General features: G+C 40.7%; 1 protein-coding gene across 10 annotated transcripts in view; it reads right to left on the reverse strand.

Annotated features, from left to right (window-relative positions):
• Positions 1–20,079, reverse strand: part of LOC18432622 (small ribosomal subunit protein mS47) — a 62,456-nt gene that overhangs the window by 33,743 nt on the left and 8,634 nt on the right. For 6 of the 10 annotated variants that reach the window (XR_016053081.1, XR_016053082.1, XM_088863503.1 and 3 more), the window contains exon 8: positions 11,487–11,571. Coding sequence is in view for 8 of the 10 variants with exons in the window: in XM_088863503.1 (XP_088719629.1) it covers positions 11,487–11,571 (85 nt within the window). In the remaining 2 variants the exon portion in view is untranslated. Of the gene's footprint in view, positions 1–11,486; positions 11,572–18,793; positions 18,906–20,079 lie in introns of all 10 variants that reach the window. The other 4 variants (XM_088863508.1, XM_088863506.1, XM_088863507.1 and 1 more) reach the window with 1 other exon arrangement.

The following is a 20,079-nucleotide window of genomic DNA, read 5'->3' on the forward strand; positions in this document are numbered from 1 at the left end:
TGTTTAACATGTCTCATTATACTCCTCACCATTTCCATCAGCGTCTTATTCCGTCTCTTAGCTACCCCATTTTGCTGAGCAGTGTATGGCATAGTATAGTGATATAGCATGCTCAATGCATAATTCTTTAAATAGTCGTGAGGAATATTCTCCACCCCTATCAGATCTAATGACTTTAATTATCTGGTTTGTTTGGGTCTCTACCTTGGCTTTAAACTCTTTGAACCAGTCTAGGGCTTCAAACTTGTCACTTAAAAGATAAACATGGCCAAAACGGAAGTGATCATCAATAAATGTGATAAAGTACCTCTTTAGGACCCTTAGTGGCCACATTCATAGGCCCACAAATATCACTATGGACAACCTCTAATATGCCAGTAGCTCTCTGAGCTTTCGCAAAGGATTTCTTAACCAGCTTTCCTTGAACACATGATTCACAGACTTTGGTTAAGTCTCCATTAAGATTACTCAATAATCCTTCTCTCTTTAATCTCTCCATTCTTTTAGAATTTATGTACCCTAATCTCATGGGCCATATATATGCATCATTATCATCATCACTATAACACAAGACATCAGAAATGGAATTTTTTATTGCAAGTGAAAAGAAACCTTCTACAAGATGACCATTCATGACTAATTCATCTCCATATTTCACCTCCACCTTATTACCAGTAAAAAAAGTGGAGTAGCCTGCCTTTGCCAATTTTGCGATCGAAACGAAACTCTTCTTCATCTCAGGAGCATAAAGAGTTTGCTCTCGAACCATACTTTTGCCATTCTCAAGTTGGAGGATGAAATCTCCAATACCCAAACTTTAATTCTTTTGATTTCCACCTATATAGATATATTGACCCCCAAGGGCAAGGCAACAGGCTGGAAAATTCTATATCCATCCTTCGTATTCAACACAAGGGCAGTGGACCTTGAGTCAAAAACTCCTCCGCCAGTTGTTCCTACCTCCCCTTCTACATCTCCTCCCCTCTAGAGGAGACAGCGAGAAATAGAACTAAACTTAAGGCGTCAATAGTAGGTAGTTTCAAACCTGGACGTGACGACCAAAAAGGGATTGAAAGTTGGTTCAAGAGTCTTTGGAAAGAGGTTAACTTAACCTGCAGACGTCTTTCCAGTGGTGACTTCCTGTTTTCCTTCCCGGCATCAGCTGCAGCCCAACTTGCCTTACAGGAAGCCAAAAGCCCTTCCTTCAAAGGAGCCTCCTGCACTCTTCGGGCGTGGTCGCCTAAAGAAGGCTCGTTCAGGAAACAAAGGATTTGGATTACCCTGAACCACGTCCCCCTTCACGCATGGTCCCCCAACGCCTTTCGGAGAGTGGCGGCAATTTGTGGCTCTCTTGTCTGTATTCACTGGATCTCCCAGAAGACTCTCCCTTTGGGCTCCATACGATTACTCCTGGAAGTTCTAAACACTAGTCGTATCCCACAAATAGTATGGCTCGAGGTAGAAGAACTCTACTATCCAGTCTTCGTCTCGTGGTCGTCGGCATCGCCCCCCTCCCCGCAGTTTTTTCAACATGTCGACCTTACTCCTTCACTGGAAACCTCAGCTCAGCCCTAGACAGTAGTGACCAGGAAAAGCGTCACCGGAAGAGGCCTTGTTAGCGTGCACCCTACTCGACCCATCACTTGATGGGCTACCCGGGACAACAGCCGCAGAAGAAGTCTTTCTGGCGTCTGTGGGAAAAGCCCCCTGAACGGTCAAAGCGAAAGCGTACGGCCACTAATCAATCTAAGCTGCATTCGGCCCCGCAAACCCTTACTAACCCGAGCCCCATAGAAGCTGCCACAACCAGGTCCCCCATCGTCGTCACTCTCCCCGTATCTCACCAACTCGGAAAAGATGTCTTGGTAGACTCTGCCCCCTCCACCCTCTCTCCTAGCCCTCTAGACCGACCCGGCCCATCCTTCTCTAAAACCCCCCCATCTTGTCCTGAGCCTCTCTCCTCTTTTACCCCAGTTCACTTCTCAAATTCCCCCACCATGTGTCCCCACGAGCCACTCAACCCTGCACACCCATCATCTGACCTGCCCCCAGCCGCTCAACTCCTGCCCTATGTGTCCCGGACAGAGCCGGCAACTCATGACTTTCCGCTGACAGCCCCTGCCTACGAGCATCCCTCACCACCCCTTTCTGCCTCACAACCTTTGACACCTGTCCCTCAATCCCTCTCGCCTATCCTCCACCATCCATCTCTCCTACCACCTCCACTGTTGTTCCCACTCGTCACGATGTTGACACCTGCCCTTACTCCACACCTTATCCCTCTGCTCCTCTGTCACCCCGGTACGATAAACCCCCATCCCCTCCAGTGGCAAACCCCCTTGACGACTCCACCCTGTCGAAACCCTCCATCGGCACTAGTTCACGCCCCTCCCCCACAACCACCCTCCCCAAACTTCCTGCGCACAGGTACCTTCTACCCCCTCCCCATCTCTCTGTAACTTTGACCCTTCCTCACTGACCTCTCACCCCGCTTTATTGCCTAACCCCACTCCGTTGGCCACCGCTAGCCCTTCCCTTACTCCCCTCACCCTCACCTTCTGTCCTCTTAACCTTGCAAAACTTCTTCAGCCTGGCCAGAAGCTAGCGCTATCGGTTGGCAACACACCCAACCAGACAACGAAACAATGACCTCATCCCAATATGTATTGGCGCTGCCCTAACAATGGAACACCTTCCTCCTAACCCATCTTCTATCTCGAACCTGCTGGCCCCTCACCTCTCATATACCCCTCACCTCGTCCACATCCGCAGCGCTCGCACTCTACATGTTGCTTGGCCCCCCTCTTCTCCCTTTTTGTTCTCCACTTACTCCTCCATTCAAACACACCATTTCCTCACTTACCTCCCTTCTCTTTCTTTTGCTTACCCTCCCCAAGTTTATTCCCACCCTTATGCAACCCTTTCTACCCCTTCACCCTATGACCCGATCCCAAACTTTGACCCTAACCCCCAACAGCTTCACTCTTTGCCCCTGCATCTTCCTCTGCAACTTCTACCCTCTTCAACATCCACCCAGCACAAGCTACCGCCCCAGAAACTTTTATGTGCCTTCCTTTCCTACCCCCTAACCTCTACCCCTCCAACCTTACCCCTTTGGCAGAATCTGAAATTGAGTCCCACGAGATACCAACCTCGAGAACAAAGAATGAGAGAGATGTACAGATTAATGGGATTCAAATATGATGGACCTGAAGGACCGGCTCACAGATTCATCACAGCGGATGCACAGAGCAAGATGCAAGTGAGATTCAAAGGTCAGAGAGAGCTTTGCAACCTTTTTTCCTCCTTAACCTTTGTTGCGAAGTGGGAACCCAGTAGAGAGTCGCCCCTCTCCTTTCACCATGGACTGTTCAAGGAGGTCCTTCAGATTGGCCTCCTCCTCGCTTACCCCTAAAAGATGAAGCAGCTTATTTGGAACGTGAGAGGACTAGGACAGTCCTCCAAAAAGGACGTTGTCAAGGACCTCACCTCCAAACTCTCTCCTACAATTCTTGAACTTCTTGAAACCAAACTATCAGGGCCTAATCTCTAACTCATTCACCAGGTCTGGGGTAGAAGACCTTGCCAATGGGTCTCTCTACCGGCGAATGGGGCACCAGGAGGTATAGGGGTGTTATGGGACCCTTCTGACCAAACCCTAAACTCCTCCTTCATAGGAGAGTTTTCAGTCACACTTCTCCTTTCTAGCACTAATCCCATGAAACTTTTCGGCAGTTTATGGCCCAAACTCTCCCACCAGCAGGAACAGGCTTTGATCAAAATTGGATAACGTTGCGTCCCTACTACACCCCATTTGGTGCTTGGGAGGAGACTTTAATGTCATCTGATGGTCCTATGAGAGATACCCCTCAACATCTATCTCCTAAGACATGAGGGATTTCTCAGACTTTATCAGCCCAAATGAACTCCTAGATATCCCCCTTCAAGGCTGTAGGTATACATGGTCCAACCACACTACTAAACCCACCCTCTCCAAATTAGACAGATTTCTCCTTTCTATGAACTGGGAGGAGCACTTTCCTAGTTCCTTATCAATGGCCCTTCCTAAACCTATGTTGGACCACCGCCCCATTATGCTTGATACGAGTGCAGTAAAGAGGGGCCCTACCCCCTTCAGCTTTGAACTTCACTGGCTCCAAGAGGAGTCCTTACATACCCTCGTCCAAACCTGGAGGAACTTCTTTTCTTCAAAGGTCACGAGTAGAGCTGGATACATCCTTCAAACCAAAATCCAACTCCTCAAATCCTCTCTCAAAACTTGCAGTTGATCCAGGCCAGGTAACTTATCTCAAATCAAGTCTTCCCTATTAGAAACCATTAAAAAGATTGACCTTCTTGAGGAGACTAGAACCCTCGATGCATCAAAGCAGGACCTCAGATCCAAGAGAAAATAGGAATACCTATATTCCATCAAAAGAAAAGAGATCTATTGGTTCCAAAGGTCAAGGATTAGCTGGTTGAAAGCGGGAGACCATAACACGGCCTTTTTTCATCGGATAGCTAATTGTCGCAAGAGAGACAATACTCTCTCAATGATCAAAGTAAACAACTGCTACCGTAAACCAGAAGAAATAGAGCAAGCAATCATAGAGTTCTTTCAGACTCTATACTCTGCTCATCCCGGCCCCAGACAGAGAATGTCATCCCTTGACTAACCCTCACAAAAGACCAAGCTGTCTGGCTAGAACGAACCTTCTCAGAAGAAGAAATAGAACAAGCAATCAATGCTCTTGCCAAAGATAAGGCCCCCGGCCCCTACGGCTTCCCAATTGCTCCGTTCAAGGCTTTCTGAGATACCTTCCGTCGCGATTTCATCAAGTTCCTTGAGGAAATTTTCCTACGGGGTACCCTGCACAAAGCCATGAACGCCACCTTCCTAGCATTCATCCCTAAAGTAGAAGGGGCAGAGGAAATCAAAGACTTTCGTCCAATCAGTCTTCTCAATTCCTCCTACAAGATTCTGGCAAAAGTTCTCACTTCTAAGCTTCAACTTGTACTCCCTTCTATCATCTACTCTTCACAATCCGCCTTCATCAAAGACAGGCAGATTCTCGATGGGGCCTTAGTGGCCCATGAGTGCATCAACTCGAGGCATCTAAAGAAAAAACCAGGGCTTATCTTTAAAATAGACTGGGAAAAAGCCTATGACCATGTTGACTGGTTAATTCTAGACGAGTCGATGGCTAGAATGGGTTTCGGGGATAAATGGAGGAAGTGGATGAGAGGTTGTTATTCCCATCCACACTTTTCTTATAACAGAACCCCAAAAGGATTCTTCCCGTCCTCGAGGGATCTTCGCCAAGGTGACCCCCTCTCCCCCTTCCTGTTTGCTATTGCGGCGGAAGTCTTCAGTCGTTCTATTTCCCTGTTATATCAAGCAGATCTCCTTTCTGGCTTCAGAAGTAGTAGAGACGGCCCAACTGTGTCTCATTTGCAATATGCAGATGACATGTTGGTGTTTATTGATGCCTCTTCAAATGAAGTTGGCACCCTAAAACTTTTCTTGAATTGCTTCCAAACAGCCACTGGGTTCAAAGTCAATATGGACAAATCAAAAATGTTGGGTGCTGCTATAACAAATGCAGAAGTCGGAGCACTCATTCCGAATTGAGAGTGTAAAGTGGAGGAGCTCCCAACTACCTACCTAGGCCTTCCCTTGGGACTAGGGAAACCCAAGAAGAGACAATGGTCCCATGTCCTAGATAAGGTAGATAGAAGTTTGGCATGGTGGAAAGGCAGATTCCTCTCAATGGCAGGTAGAACGACCCTGATCAAAGCTACAGTAGTAAATTCCCCGGTTTACCTCATGTCTCTCTTCCATATGCCAGGCCAGGTGGCTAACTGCCTGGACCAACTCATGAGGAACTTCTTATGGTCGAGGAGGGCTGAAAAGAAGAAATTTTATCTTGTAGCTTGGGACAATATTTGCCTACCCAAACATCAGGGAGGTCTAGGAATCAAAGACCTTCGAAAACATAACTTGGCACTTCTAGGGAAATGGTGGTGGCGTCTAGCCACCCCGCCTAATGCTCTTTGGGCTCAAGTATTAAGGAATAAGTATAGAATCTCCGAAAGTGCCTGGATGCCAGAAAGGTGCCAGTAGCATAGCACCTCAAGAGCCTAGAAATCTTTTTCCTCGGTCTTTGCTTAGTTCGGAAGATTCATAAGGTTTCATCCTAGAGAAGGTTCCAGAGTGAGATTCTGATCGGACTTATGGTTAGGACCCTCCCCTCTATGAGAGGTGTTCCCTACCCTTTACTCACTTGCTCTAAACAAAGATTCTACTATTGCTGAGGAAATGATTTTGACAGGAGGACATAGAGTTTGGAATCCATCACTCCGAAGGAACCTAACTGAAGAGGAAACCATTCACTTCATGTTGCTCTCGCCAACCCTTCACTCTCTATTCATCTCTCCTCATGGCAGAGACGCTATAGTCTAGACTCTAGCCCCCTCTTGCAAGTTCTCGATAGCCTCCTTTTATAAGAGCTTAACTTTACCCCCCACTCTCTCGAGGAATCCCACCTCGGTTCTGTCCAAAGTTTGGTCCACCATAGCTCCACCCAAAGTTCAGACTTTCAACTAGCTTGCCGGCTCCCATAGAGCTCTCACAGTGGACCATCTCCAAAAGAAAGGGATCCCGATCCCTAATAGGTGTGCTTTGTGACAATGTGAGGAGGAATCAAATCCCCATATCTATTCATCCTCTGCGATTTTACCTACGATCTTAGGGGCCAAGTGTTGCAACTACTTGGCATCAAATGGATCACCCCTCCCTCGATCAAGGCCTTGACATCTTGTGATTTCGACTTATGTTGGCCGGAGGCCGGAAGAATCCTTTGGAAGGCAACAATAGCTGCAACCATTTGGACAGTCTGGGTGGAAAGAAATATTAGAATCTTTCAAGGCCAAAAAGTCCACACATCGGCACTCCTTCACAAGGAAATCTCTTTGGTCACCTAGGGAATCCAGGCCCGGCAGGGGCTGGAGGGGTCTTCAGAGACCACCAAAGCAACATTCTCCTAATATTTTCGGTGCACCTTGGTCTCAAGGACTCCCACCACGCAAAAGCCTTGGCCCTCTTACTAGACTTGAAAAAATTCAACCGTTCTTGGGGCCCGCACCTCATAGTGGAAGGAGACTCACAAAATGTCATTTCCTGGGTAAGTAAAGTGTCTTCTCCACCATGGCACCTAACCTCAATTTTTTATGAAATTGATCACATTTGCAGGGCTATGGAAGTCTCCTGGAAGCATATATGGAGGACGTCCAATAACTCCGCAGATCGCTTGGCGAAAGAATGAGCTAGAAGCCAAGGACAAGCTCAAGCCGGGTCCAATTCCTTTTTTGCTCTGGATCATTGGCACATAACCTAAAAATCCTTGTATATTGGCATATTTTTTGCCCTGCTGAATTTTTTGAAAGCACCATGTAAATCAATGTAATTGGGCTGTTTCTATAAGCCTGTTTTGTACATGATAGACTAAACGCATTTTTTGTCGAGTCACCTTGCGTGGGTGACTTCGGATCATCACATCCATGTAATCATTCTCCCCAGTAATAAAATGTTAACTTTGTCAAACAAAAAAAAAAAAGTTGAATATTTTTAATTAATTTATTTTGCGAGTTCTAAATATAATCATATATGAATTTTATTAAAAAAATTTGAGAATGCTAACATTATGTGTATATTCGCACCTCTGGCCCACAGTGGCATACACGGCTACCTATGTATTATCTTAAAACATAACATAAACAATTTACTCACTTTTCTAAACAAATGTATAACATTCAATCAAGAAGCGATATACTCATTTGAAACCTGGGGTTTGGGAATTTTTGAACAATTTCTATGTTTTTACAATTTTCATGTTCTAAATATTTATATGCTTCAAACATTGTTGCTCACTAAATTATGATTTCTAGCTCCTTTACCTTTCTCATATCATCTCCTCTATAGGTCTCTCTTGAACCCTTGCTTTATTTTTAATTTAAAGAACATATTGATTTTATTTTTAGGATTTTTGAAAAGAACATATTTAATTTCTAGTTTTGTATTTTACTCATTTTTATGAATATCTTTTAAGGTTTTGTACTTATGAATTCATAATTTCTACAAAATGTGTGATTAGTACTTTAATTTTTTGAGATTCTTAAGTAATATGTGCTTTTAATTATAAATTCTTACTTATTAAAAATCATTTATAACTAATTTTTTAACCTTCCTATATCCCCTAGCTTTCTCTTGCTATTTTCCATCTACAATATGTCGCTCATAATATCTTGGTTTTGGAATAACATTTTTGTTTTTATCTTATAAGGTATCACCTTTTAATATATTTATTAAAAATACTATATTTACATTATTCTTCTTTTACTATTCTTTATGAAATTTTGCACTTCTTAATTATGACTTTCTATAATTTAAAATTGTCAGTGATATATTTCAGTTCTTTTGATTGCGACTTTTTAATATTTTAAAAGAGTAATGATCCTATAGGACCCTCCCCCACCCATGTGTGTAGGACCCCAAAGGATCACCATTAAAGTTGGCACGAATCTCTAGAAAAGTGATCACATGCGTGTGGGACTTGACTTTTCTATAGATCCGTGCCAAATTTAATGGCAATCCTTTGGGGTCCTACACACATAGGTGGGGGAGGGTCCTATAGGATCATTTCTCATTTTAAAATATGCTATTTAGCTAACTAGCATTGTTTCTTGTTTTGTAAATTTTAAATAATTCATATGTTTTTAATTACAATTTTTATGTCTTAAATATTTATATGTTTCAAAAGTTGTCTTTCACTATTTTTATGATTTTTAGCTCCTTTATCTTCCTTATGACATCTCCTCCATAAGCATCTCTTGCTAAGACCTTATGTATGACCATTATCTCTTCAATTAAGGGGACGGATATTGTTATTCATAAACAATAATATGGAATGACAACTGATGTGTATAGTAAATAATTTCCATGGTATATTTGAATGTTAAAATGTCTTCTTACTACAAAATCTTTTATGTTCAATTGAGTGTTATTAAGAATTTTCAACACAAACAGTTATAGAACAAAGTGTAATAATCGAGCTTTTTTTTTTATTCTAGAGCAAGTATGCTAATTTTGTATTTCATAAATAAATTTCATTTATACAACTATAATGATAAAACTCTGTTATTTTTAAGACAAATAATATTCCAGTAACAAGTGAAAGCACATGCAGCTTACTGGTGAGTGTGTGTGTGAGTGTGTGTATAAAGTCGCTCCTATATACATATAGTACTTATAGTAGGCCGCTCCCTAAATAGCTCCCAAGGTAAGGACCTTCAGCCAGATCAATCTCAGGCTCCAACGCCAGCATCAGCAACTGCTCCCGTTCCCAACAACCATATTGTGGATACTCCATAAGAGCTTAATGTGAAGTATTCCAAAAATGATGGAGATAGAATCTCTGATCCTTCTACCTACTGATGCCTCGTTGGAAGTCTTTTATACCTCATAATGTCTCAAACCATAAATTTTCCATGTTTTCTGACGTTAGTCAGTTTGTCTCAAATCCCCATTGTCTACACTTGACTATTGTGCATCGAATCGTGGACTCAAGACAGATATCATTTCGACTCTCCTGACTCCTAGCTCGAGCTAGTGGCCTTCATTGATGCTGACTATGTTGGATGCCCTGACACTCACCACTCCACTAGAGTATACTACTTATTCCTTGCTTCATCACCTATTACATGGAAATCCAAGGAACAATCTGTTGTTTCCAATTCGACATATGAATTAGAGTATGGACCATAGAGACATGTCTTCCGCTAGTAGTGAGGTGGTTTGCCTTAGATAGCCTATTAGTAATATTCGGCTTGCTGCTCCAACTCCAGTTAATGCTGATAATGTTAGTGCCCTCAAGATTGCCAATAACCCTTTATTCCATGAAAGGACCATACATTGAAGTTGATTGTCACTTTGGTCGGGGACAGTTTCAAAATGACAAACTAATTATTCCATATATTCCTTCAATCTACAGCTAGCAAGTGCCATGATCTCCTTCTGCACAAACGGATGCTACTTATTGATCAACCCCATTAGTTTGAGGGAGTGTAAAGAGAAGGATAGTTTAGGGAAGTGAAGAAATGTAATTTATTATTCTACCCTCAATTTTTTTTCTTAATATTATGGTCATTTAGTATATGTAAATATGACCAAATAATATTTCTGCACTATTATAGTTCATTAGGGGTAATATTGTGCTTGTGCACCTTTGTATATATGAGAAGTCATGTGACCAAGTGTGACACATGGCTTTTCCAAGTCCTTCCTTGGCTGTAAGGCACTTTTTCTTAAAACCTCCTCAAGATCTTGATTCTTCACCTATCCGAGAGATCTAAAGATCCTTTAATGATCGAATTCCCTTGAACAATTTTTTATCAGAAAGCCCTTCCAATTTTGTACAAATGTACACGCAATTTTTCTTCTCATTCATTCATACATGCAATTTGGTACACCTTTACACTTCAATACAAGAAGTCAATTTATTAAAAAAAAAAATTACATGTTTACTTAATGTCTATTTTTAGAAATTTACATGGCTCAAATGTTCTTTTCTCGTAATGAGCATTTCGATAAGTGCGCAATTGAAAGGGATGCCAGTCGACTCGGCAAAGTTGTAGGCCCCAATAGGTCAAGAGAATACTAAAGACCCTAAAAGACATATACCGACTGAACGAAGGGTTCAGGACACCACAGGTGATCGATCCATTGATGGTGGAGTGGGTGCCGGGTAGACTAGAACTGCAGGGTTTGATCAACACATTATCCAATCTTTCATGCATCCCAGCTTTTCAGAAGTCCCTTAATATTAAACAGCTTTCTCTGATGCTGCAATCGTTTTCTCTGGTTTTCTCAAACTGACATATCGTATGAATAGTTATCATATGTAATCAGCCCTTGTTCACCTAGAATTTTACTCTCAACCCCTTCTCATCTGATCACACGATGAACAAGGTATGCATATGCAGATGTCCTAAGCCATCTTTGTGAGCATGGTTCTCTCGCTACTTTCTCTTAAACATATCCCAACAATCTCAGCAGCATCATTGTGGAACAATAGGATATGTCCCTTTTGAACAGCCCACATACGTTGTGATCCATCTTTTAAACAGTTTTCTCAAGAAACAATAGTTCATACTATATTTGATTCTGAAGCACATAATTCTGATTCCTCATAAATTTTCAACCAAATCTTGTGCCTTCCTTTTTAACTGTTTTATGCACTTTCTATTGTTTTGCAATTATCATTTTGGTACAGTAAAACTCAGCTTGCACCCCCCAGTATATTACATGCACTTCTAACATACAATTCTAATGCTCACTTATCAACAAAGAAATGGCTTATACATGCATAGCACAATCAGATCCATATAAATAGAAATATTTTCAAAGAAACAATCCACATCATAAATACCTAAATAGCCAGGCAAATGAGAAAGATAGAAAGAAGCCCCAGCATCAGGATGGAATCCAATTTGAGTTTCCGGAGTAGCAAAAACCTGTCATCATATTTCATAGAATAAGGAAAGATTCAACATAAGATTACATTCTCTACATCCAAACAAATGACATTTAAACTAGAAAATAAACTATAAAGCAGTAGCAACTCAACCAAAACAAAACTTCTACACAAAAACTAGTATGTTGCTATTGAAGAATAGAAAATAAAGATACATCTTGAGAACATCATTCATAATTGTTTTCATCCTTGCATAAAAATCTTTACATGCCGCTGGGGCCCTAGAAAATTATTATGAACCAAAAACATAAGGAAATGGAGCATAGTTGTTGGGAGTGGAAGGGAGCTTGGAAATTGCCCATGGCAAAAGCCCCTCACCTTGGGAGCGCCTGGGAGCGTTGTTCATGAATCGGGCCTGGGAGTAGCATGATATTTGTACTATATGTATGTTGGATTGCTTTGGGGAACACTAAACACACATATTATTTTAATTTTAACTGATTTAAAAAAATTAAGAAATGTATGATCCATTTTTTAGTATTATCTACACATATAGAACGAAAATCTATAGCCTGAAAGTCCCATAAAAAATCTTGAAAAAAGATACTGGAGGGCAATCAAACTTAGGAATCACCCAAGTCCCCAACCAGATGTGATAGGGCCACTCACTGTAATGGTTCTAGAAAACCTTGGAAAATTCCCCTTCGGGACTATCCAGGACAGGGAAGCCCCCTAGGTCAAAGCCAACAAGGGCAATTCCAAGTCAGTTTGTTAGTTCTCAAGCACTTAAGAAAATAAGAAAAAAAAATTGCCTACAAGGGGTCGTTAACTAGAAAATTGGCAAAAAGCAAAATAAATGGTTCAAACTCAAAGACTTGGTTCAAACTCAAAGACTTGGTTCAAAATTCGAAACCTTTTGAAAGAGTTCCCAAGGATAGAGATCCCTTCAAACCATGATCATTCCCCATTCCAATGGGGTCGCAATCCCCTTTCCAAAGCAATCAAGATCCCTTTCAGTCAGGAATCGAGATCCTTATAAAATAGGGATTGAGCACCCTTGATGGGACGAGCGAGCTCCAGCTCTGGCTCTGGGATTGCTGGAGCGAGATTCCGAGGGGGGATTGCCACCCCCAACCACGCTACCTGCCTCTATAGAATGAACCACAAAGAAGAAAAAACACAAGGTGATGGGAGGCCAAAAAAGCTAAGGAGAGCCTCATGTTTCATGTCGGACAATAAGTCCGCAGTCGAAAACCAAGAATTATCTATTTCTGATCATCCACATGGGGATGAGGTCATCAAGCTAATGTTTTTATTCTCTAATGGTATGGCAAAACACCCAGGTGTTCCCTGTAATCATGAGTTACAGAAGTCATTTGAATGGCATATCAGCAAAGACAATAGTAGGCTCATATGGCTCAGCATTTAGCTTTATTCTGGATGATGAAACAATGAATGTCTCTTGACCTTTAGACAACTAGCAATAGGTGTCGGTTATCTTGCCAATCTATCAACCAGTTGCATGTATTGAAAGCTAAAGGCAATGTAGTTGATTCCAGGAATAGTATAGCACAAGAACTACCATTTGAGGTTAGGAAGATGCTCGAACAAACTGTTACATGCTCTTAGTTGCAGGAGCCTTGCAATTGTGTGGGATGCCACCGTCAAAAGCAATAACCCTATGGTATTTCTAAGTGATTCCTCATGTAAAACCCTCCAATTCATAAATTTTTGTCCCACTTCCAAAGCTGTTCACTCTAAGTTAGTTGGATCTCTAATTAAGGTGGCACTCCTCCCAGATCGCTGTTCTAAGTATCAAGAGCTGGAATTCATTCCCAATGCATTGCGATTGTTTTGGGAACATTTTCCTTGTTTTCTTGGGAACCCTTTCTACTAAAGTTAAGGAAAAGCCCAAACTCTCCTTCGGCCGGCTCCATTATGCACCTAGAAAATGCATCACATGGTAAATTTGTACGTTGCAGACAGGAGGATAGTATTAGTCTAGAAAAAATTTAAAAGAGAACTCGAGCAACAAAATCTTTCAATATGAAGTTTATCTCATTTTTAAATATTTACTTATCTTTCAATATTTATAGTTTTTATGATAAAATAGATATACTTTTTTCTACATAAGGTTGACCCGTACAAATACGTGGAATATTCAAATATACGTTGTTGTTGGCATTACCTCTTTAACAAAAGAGAGAGAGAGAGAGAGAGAGATTTTTCTCTTTGATGTCTCTCTAACCTGTCATCCCTTTGTCTCTCTAACTTCTCTTTCTAATAAGTACACATCCCTCTTTCTCTCTAACTTCTCTCCTAATCAGTAGACAGAGAAAGAGTAATATATAGAGGAAGACACGAATATATAGAGAGACCCAAGGTAGGGAGACCTAAGATGACAAAGAGAAGGAACGCCACAAACCAATGATAGATAGATCTCTTGCTTTTCATCCCAATATGGGGGAGAGAGATTTGGAGTGAGAAGGAGAATTAGAGAGAGAGATTTATTGGCTTTGTTTGCAGCCTAATGAACAGAATCAGAGGAAACTCGATGGGCCAATTTACCCCATTAATTGCTTTGGCATGTGATATAAGGGTTAAGGAGAGCGAGAAGGCATTTGGTGGCCAATATCATGACATGTAGGCTGTGGAGTGGGATAACAAAGGATATTGTGAAAACACTAAGCAATGTGGATAGATCACTTTCCCATTTCATTGAAGTAGGTGGTTTGTGATTGGTTGCTCTGTTGTGGCTTAGAGGTAGAAAGAGCAGCTTGTGCTTTCGAGAGAGAGAGATTGTCATTTGCTATAAGTTAGAGCCTTGAGAGAGCCACTAATCTTTGTCATGAGTAAGAGAGACAAAGAGGAGGCTTGCTTTTTTTTTGAGAGAGGATAGAGAGAGAGTGGGAGAGAGTGTCTGGGGGTTAGAGAGATCATCGTCACCATCATCCTCAAAGCCTTTTCTCAACTATTTGGGGTCGGTAACACGAATCCTAGTTTGTCATTCTGTTGTATTAAAGGCCATACCATATGATACAACACATCGCTTACGAGGACGCCCAAGCATAAGCAAATAACGTAATTTCAATATTCATGAAAACATTTGGTAAAGTGTTATGTTGGCTGCCTATCTAACACAACCTTCCTCCTTTACCCGAGCTTGGGACGGGTTAAGGGAAAGTTTAAGATCCTCACCCTTCTTAGAGAAGGGTATTGTGTTTGTTGTTAGATACGATCGAAGAGGACTAGAGAGGGTTGTAAGTTAGTTTAGAGAGAGAAAAAGGGATTGTGTTGTTGTGGAAGGGTTAAAGAGAAGAGGGATTGTATGTTTTGTTGTTGGGTAAAAGTGGCTTAGAGAGAGAAATGGGTTGTAATTTGTAACATTATGGAAAGCATACAGTGCCAACAAGTGGGTGTTCAAACCTCTCCAACATAATCCCTCTCCTCTCCCACTCTTGCCTACCCGTTGGTGCTGGCATTCGGCTGGTGTAGGGAGAGAAATTAGAGAGAGGGGAACAACAGCTATTCAAGGAGAGAAGTTAAGAGTGAGAGGGACAACAGGGGTTGGAGATAGAGACTTTTGAGAAAACTCCTTTTCAGTAAAAAATGAGTAGATCTCATGTGTAGTTGCATGGATCAATATTAATGTAATATAGCTAGGTATATTTATGCATATGTAAAAAGGAACAGTTTAATATATTTGCTATAAAATCCCTAATATTTATCGTAGTGGCCCTCCCCAACTAGGGACCTCTGAACAAGCAATTATCCCCTACTCTAAATCCCTCTTAGGATATCAACAACTATTTGTTAAGGCATCTCCAGTAACTAATCTTTTGCATGAACAATATCGAGTGCTACATATCTGCATAATACTTAAATCTATTTGGTGAGTAGCCATTGAAACCTAGAATTCTAGCTCTTTCTGCCTAAGTTCTTCCACATAGATTCAAAGCTATGTTGGTACTTTCCCTTTAGCACACAACTTGGCCACTAGTACTCCTACTTTGCTCACATCTTAGGATAAAGATGATGGAATGATGGGAATATTTCCAGATGGGAAAGGTGGAAAAAATAGATTTGTGGATATATGCATTGGCACTACTGTTGAGGAAATTAAAGAAATGGATAGGCAAAGGCACTACTATTGAGGGTATCCTAGAGGGTCATCCCTTGTTGAGGTCGAAGAAATGCCCAGGGGCAATGTTTGTAGGCCAAAAGAGCTTTGTGGTCTCTCGTTTGCGGTTGTAGGCCTGTGAGAGCAAGGGTCAAATCCTTAACCAACTTCCACATGCATGTATATATGACAGCCACATTCTAAGAAGTCACCCTATAGTTAGATATATGTACATGTGCACAGAGAGAGTCCCCCCATGCACTAGAGCGATATGTGCATGTGACGTGCTCTTAGAAGGGCAACTTGTAATCCACAGACTAGGACCATGGTTCGACTGTTTATTAAGCAACGTCAACGGGCCATTCATGAGCCTATGCATATGATTGTGGGTCATGAGTCCCAATGGGTTGGTTTGAGAAGATACTCGTGCATCACAATTTCTAGCACAAGTGGAATGCCCTGATAGTCATTTTTTCTTGACGAATTGGTACCAATCTACTTCTATAGGTATTTTTGAGTGCTTTAGACTTTATTAAGAACTTCAAACATATTGTTTTCCACTTTATTCATGCTCTTATGATTTTTAGATATTTTTTCAGAATTTTTACATTTATTTTAACCATTAAAAATCCTTAAAGCATGGTTTTGATATTTCTTAAGTTTCCAAGGGCATGTTTATGGAGTGAAACCCACATGGTGGGACCAAGGCCTAAGCCCCCACACATGTGGGACCCACTGGTGCGTGTGACGCAAGGCCCACTGGAGTTTACACTCCACGAAGTGGGACACCCTCCATATTTCTTAGTAAGTCGGGGATCTATTAGGGAATCCAGCTAGATAAGGAAATATTTTGTTTTATGAAAATAATTTTGAAAAAGATCTTCCTTGTCGACTTGAATTTCTATGTGATTAAGAATTAGTTCTATGTTTCTAAGTTGAGTAAGAGTCCAAATTTCATAGCACTATGAAAGATCTAGTTCTAGTTTAAATCGAAGTGGATATGGCTCAAAGACTCAAAGGATAAGGTTCCTAAAATCCCCCCCCCCCCAACATCATGATGGCTAATTTTCAGGATGGGTAGCTTAGATTTGTTTCTCTCACACCTCACATATTAACTAGGACTCCTTAAGTCAAATTAAATCCTAATTCACTTTGGAATATCCTAGGGCCTTAATGCCTATATAAAGGAAGGTCGTCCCCTCATTCCCACTACTTGTGTTTAGGCGTCTCTCTCTCTCTCTCTCTCTCTCTCTCTCTCTCTCTCTCTCTCTCGGGCAGGTATGCCCCACCTGGAAGTCAAAGCCATAAAGGGTGGCTCGCACCACCCAGGCTAGCCAAATAAGGGCTATGCCCAGCCCACATGCTAACTTGAGGGCAAGGTAGGTACCTTTGTGGCATTGACCCAAAGACTAAAGGTTGGAAGAAACTCAGTCTTATTCCATGATCTCAGCCCTATAGCTTTGTTAGAGGGTATTACAGAGGTGCTTCTCAAGAGGATTTTGTAGCACCTAAAGATCAAGTGTGTGATAGGTTTGGTAATGTGCTAAGTCCTAAGGACGTTAACCTTAGGCAACGCTTTAATAAGTCTTTCTAGCGCTATTTATCAATGTATTTTCCAATGTTTATTCATATTTGTTTTAGAAGTCCCATTTGGATTAGAATTCCTAATTGTATTAGAACTCATATTGTAAGTTTGAATTCAGTTTTGAATAAAGTTTTATTTGGCAGTACAAATTAAAGATCCTAGACTGTAGCAGCATTATTTCTGCATTGTATTGGGGCAATTGTAAGTAGAAATTCCAGTTATTAATAGAGAAAAGAGAAAAAATTTGACTTTATACTTTGGAATTCTACAAAGTCACACCTTTCATTAAGTACATCATACATATCCATAAGCACAATATCTTATCGATTCAACTTCCATCACTGAGGTTCATAGACCAACTATCCACAACCTTGCTTACATCAAGGGAAAATAGCAAGGGCCCTCTCCCCTATGGACTTACCCCAAAAAAGGGAAAACGAAAACAATAAATAAAGTATGCACCACCTTGAAATTTGGACACAAACATAAGCGCTCAGAAGAAGTTCAATACCAATACTGTGGGAAATCTAGGATCAATAGAATGTCAAAAAGATGCTATATATTCAATATTTAGTCATCCTTTTCTTGACAATGGCGATTAATCTCCAAAAGGTCATGATGATGAAGAGGAATGCAGCTAAAATTAGGAAATGGCTGAAAAAGAATTGAGATTTTCATGGGAATTGAGATTTTCCTGGAAGAGAAAGTGAAATATTCAGCAAAGCGCACAACTCATTATAAAGTAATAAGGTAGTTTGGACCAAGTTGGCGTATTGGGAGATGGATTTGGTATTTGGAGGTGGATTATATCCATCATATATCTGCTATGGCACTTGCATAGTTCTGTACATGGAGGTGAGCCCTGGCCTTCTGATCTTTTGTGTTAGCTATCGGAGCTGTTTCTCTAATATCTTTCTGATACACTTTCAAATTTGTTATCATAAACTCAAACCGTTATCTTGGAAGAAATTGTGCAAATTCAGAGAACTAATACCAGTCTCCCTCTATATATATATATATATATATGAGCATTTACTCACTACTTCGAGTACGCTTGTCAAGTAGCTTATCAAGTAGCTCGCTAAGGAGAAAGACAGCTGCCTTACCGATGGAGAAGGAGCTTAGAAAAAGTAGGCTAAAGACTATTTATTTGCTTGCAAAGGCAAAGTTCAAAGAAAGTGGCTAGCAAGTAGCTAAGGAAGCTTCTTTTTAAAGCTGCTTATCCAGTGGCCTTTCAAATGGCTTAGAAAGTGGCTTTGGCAAATGGCTTATCAAGCAAGTAGCCAAGGAGAAGGAGCATATAAAGTCAAGTGGCTAAGAAGCTTATCAAATAGCTTAGCTAGTGGCTAAGTAGCTTATAAAATAGAGCTTATCAAGTTGCTAGAAAGTGGCCTAGATGCCTTAGCTCACTAAAGGCGGCTATGGTAAAATGGAACTATAGCAAAAGATGGGAACAAGAATAGGTTTGACTAAAGCAAGAACATGATAGGAATCCTTCTGTCAAGCGGTCTAGTTAATAGGTATTCGCTTGATCATTCCGAATGTACTCGTCCGTACCTCACTCATCCGTTTGTAGCTCGGTTGTTTCCTTCCTAGACTCGTCCCTTAGTAGCTCGGTTGTTACCACCCTTGGCTCACACCTTAGTAGCTCGGTTGTTACTTTCTTGGGCTATATACAAATGATATCATGTCACCATGCCATTATAATATTATGAAACCACACTTCTATGTATGACCCAAAATTTTGCACACATACTCTTCATCTCAATAATCAATCTCAAAAAAATAAAATTTAATTTGCACCCTATATATGGTCAAAATGAATCCCCTCCAACAATGATTCTAGACCATCCATTTGGTGAATTTCAAGATCTAGGCCTTTATGAATTCAAAATCAATTTTTTCTTTCTTAACATTGTCAATCTAATGAAAGAAAAATTATCTTTCAAAGGCCTAGATCTAAGTATCTCACCAAAATAGACGGCCTATATTAAATAAGCTAAAAACCAGTTTCTAAGTTGTGATTTTAAATGTTTTTGTTTTTGGGACTGTTCATTAGAATGAAAAGAGTGTATATTTTGGAATGTGGGTCAAACAAATGGCCCTAACAAGGTTTTGAAGATTGTTTCATAATATTACTATACAACTGTTGCATGAAATCACTTGCCTATACATATATATAGAGAGGGAAAAGATGGGGTTAGCACACTAGCTCATACGAACATATGAGCCCAACGTCCTAGATTGATCCTGGGCCGATCTGACAATCACAGATATTCGATAGTGTTTGAATTTTAGTTTTTTTTTTCTACAAATCCAAATTACTTGAAATTTTAGGCGTGTGTTCATCAAAAATAGGTGAATCTTCGAAAAATATCAAAAAAATATTTTACATGAAATAAATTGACCAAAATACCCCCAAAATGTTTTGGGGGGTATTTTGGTCTTTTTTCGAATAATTTTTTTTATATTTTTATTAGGTGTGCCTTGATGAGAAGAACACACACCTAAAATTTCAAGTGATTTGGATATGTAGAAAAATAAATAAAATTCAAGCACTTTCGGACATCCGTGATCGTCAGATCGGCCCAGATTCAATCTGGGTCGTTGGGCTCATATGTTCATATGAGCTAGTGGGCTAATCCTATATATATATATATATATATATATATATATATATATATATATATATACTAAGTTACTAAGCCAGTACAAGAAAGCATGATAACGATCGAAATAGTCACATATGATGGTCATGCAAACGATAAGCCAGACGGATCACTACGTTCACTCTCTAAATGAAAATTTGTTGTGGTATGTATTTGTACCATTGCGATGGTATA

This window comes from Amborella trichopoda, chromosome 3 (genome assembly GCF_054954075.1).
Source record: "Amborella trichopoda isolate Santa Cruz 75 chromosome 3, AtrichopodaSantaCruz75HAP2 v2.0, whole genome shotgun sequence".
Classification (NCBI taxonomy): Eukaryota; Viridiplantae; Streptophyta; class Magnoliopsida; order Amborellales; family Amborellaceae; genus Amborella; species Amborella trichopoda.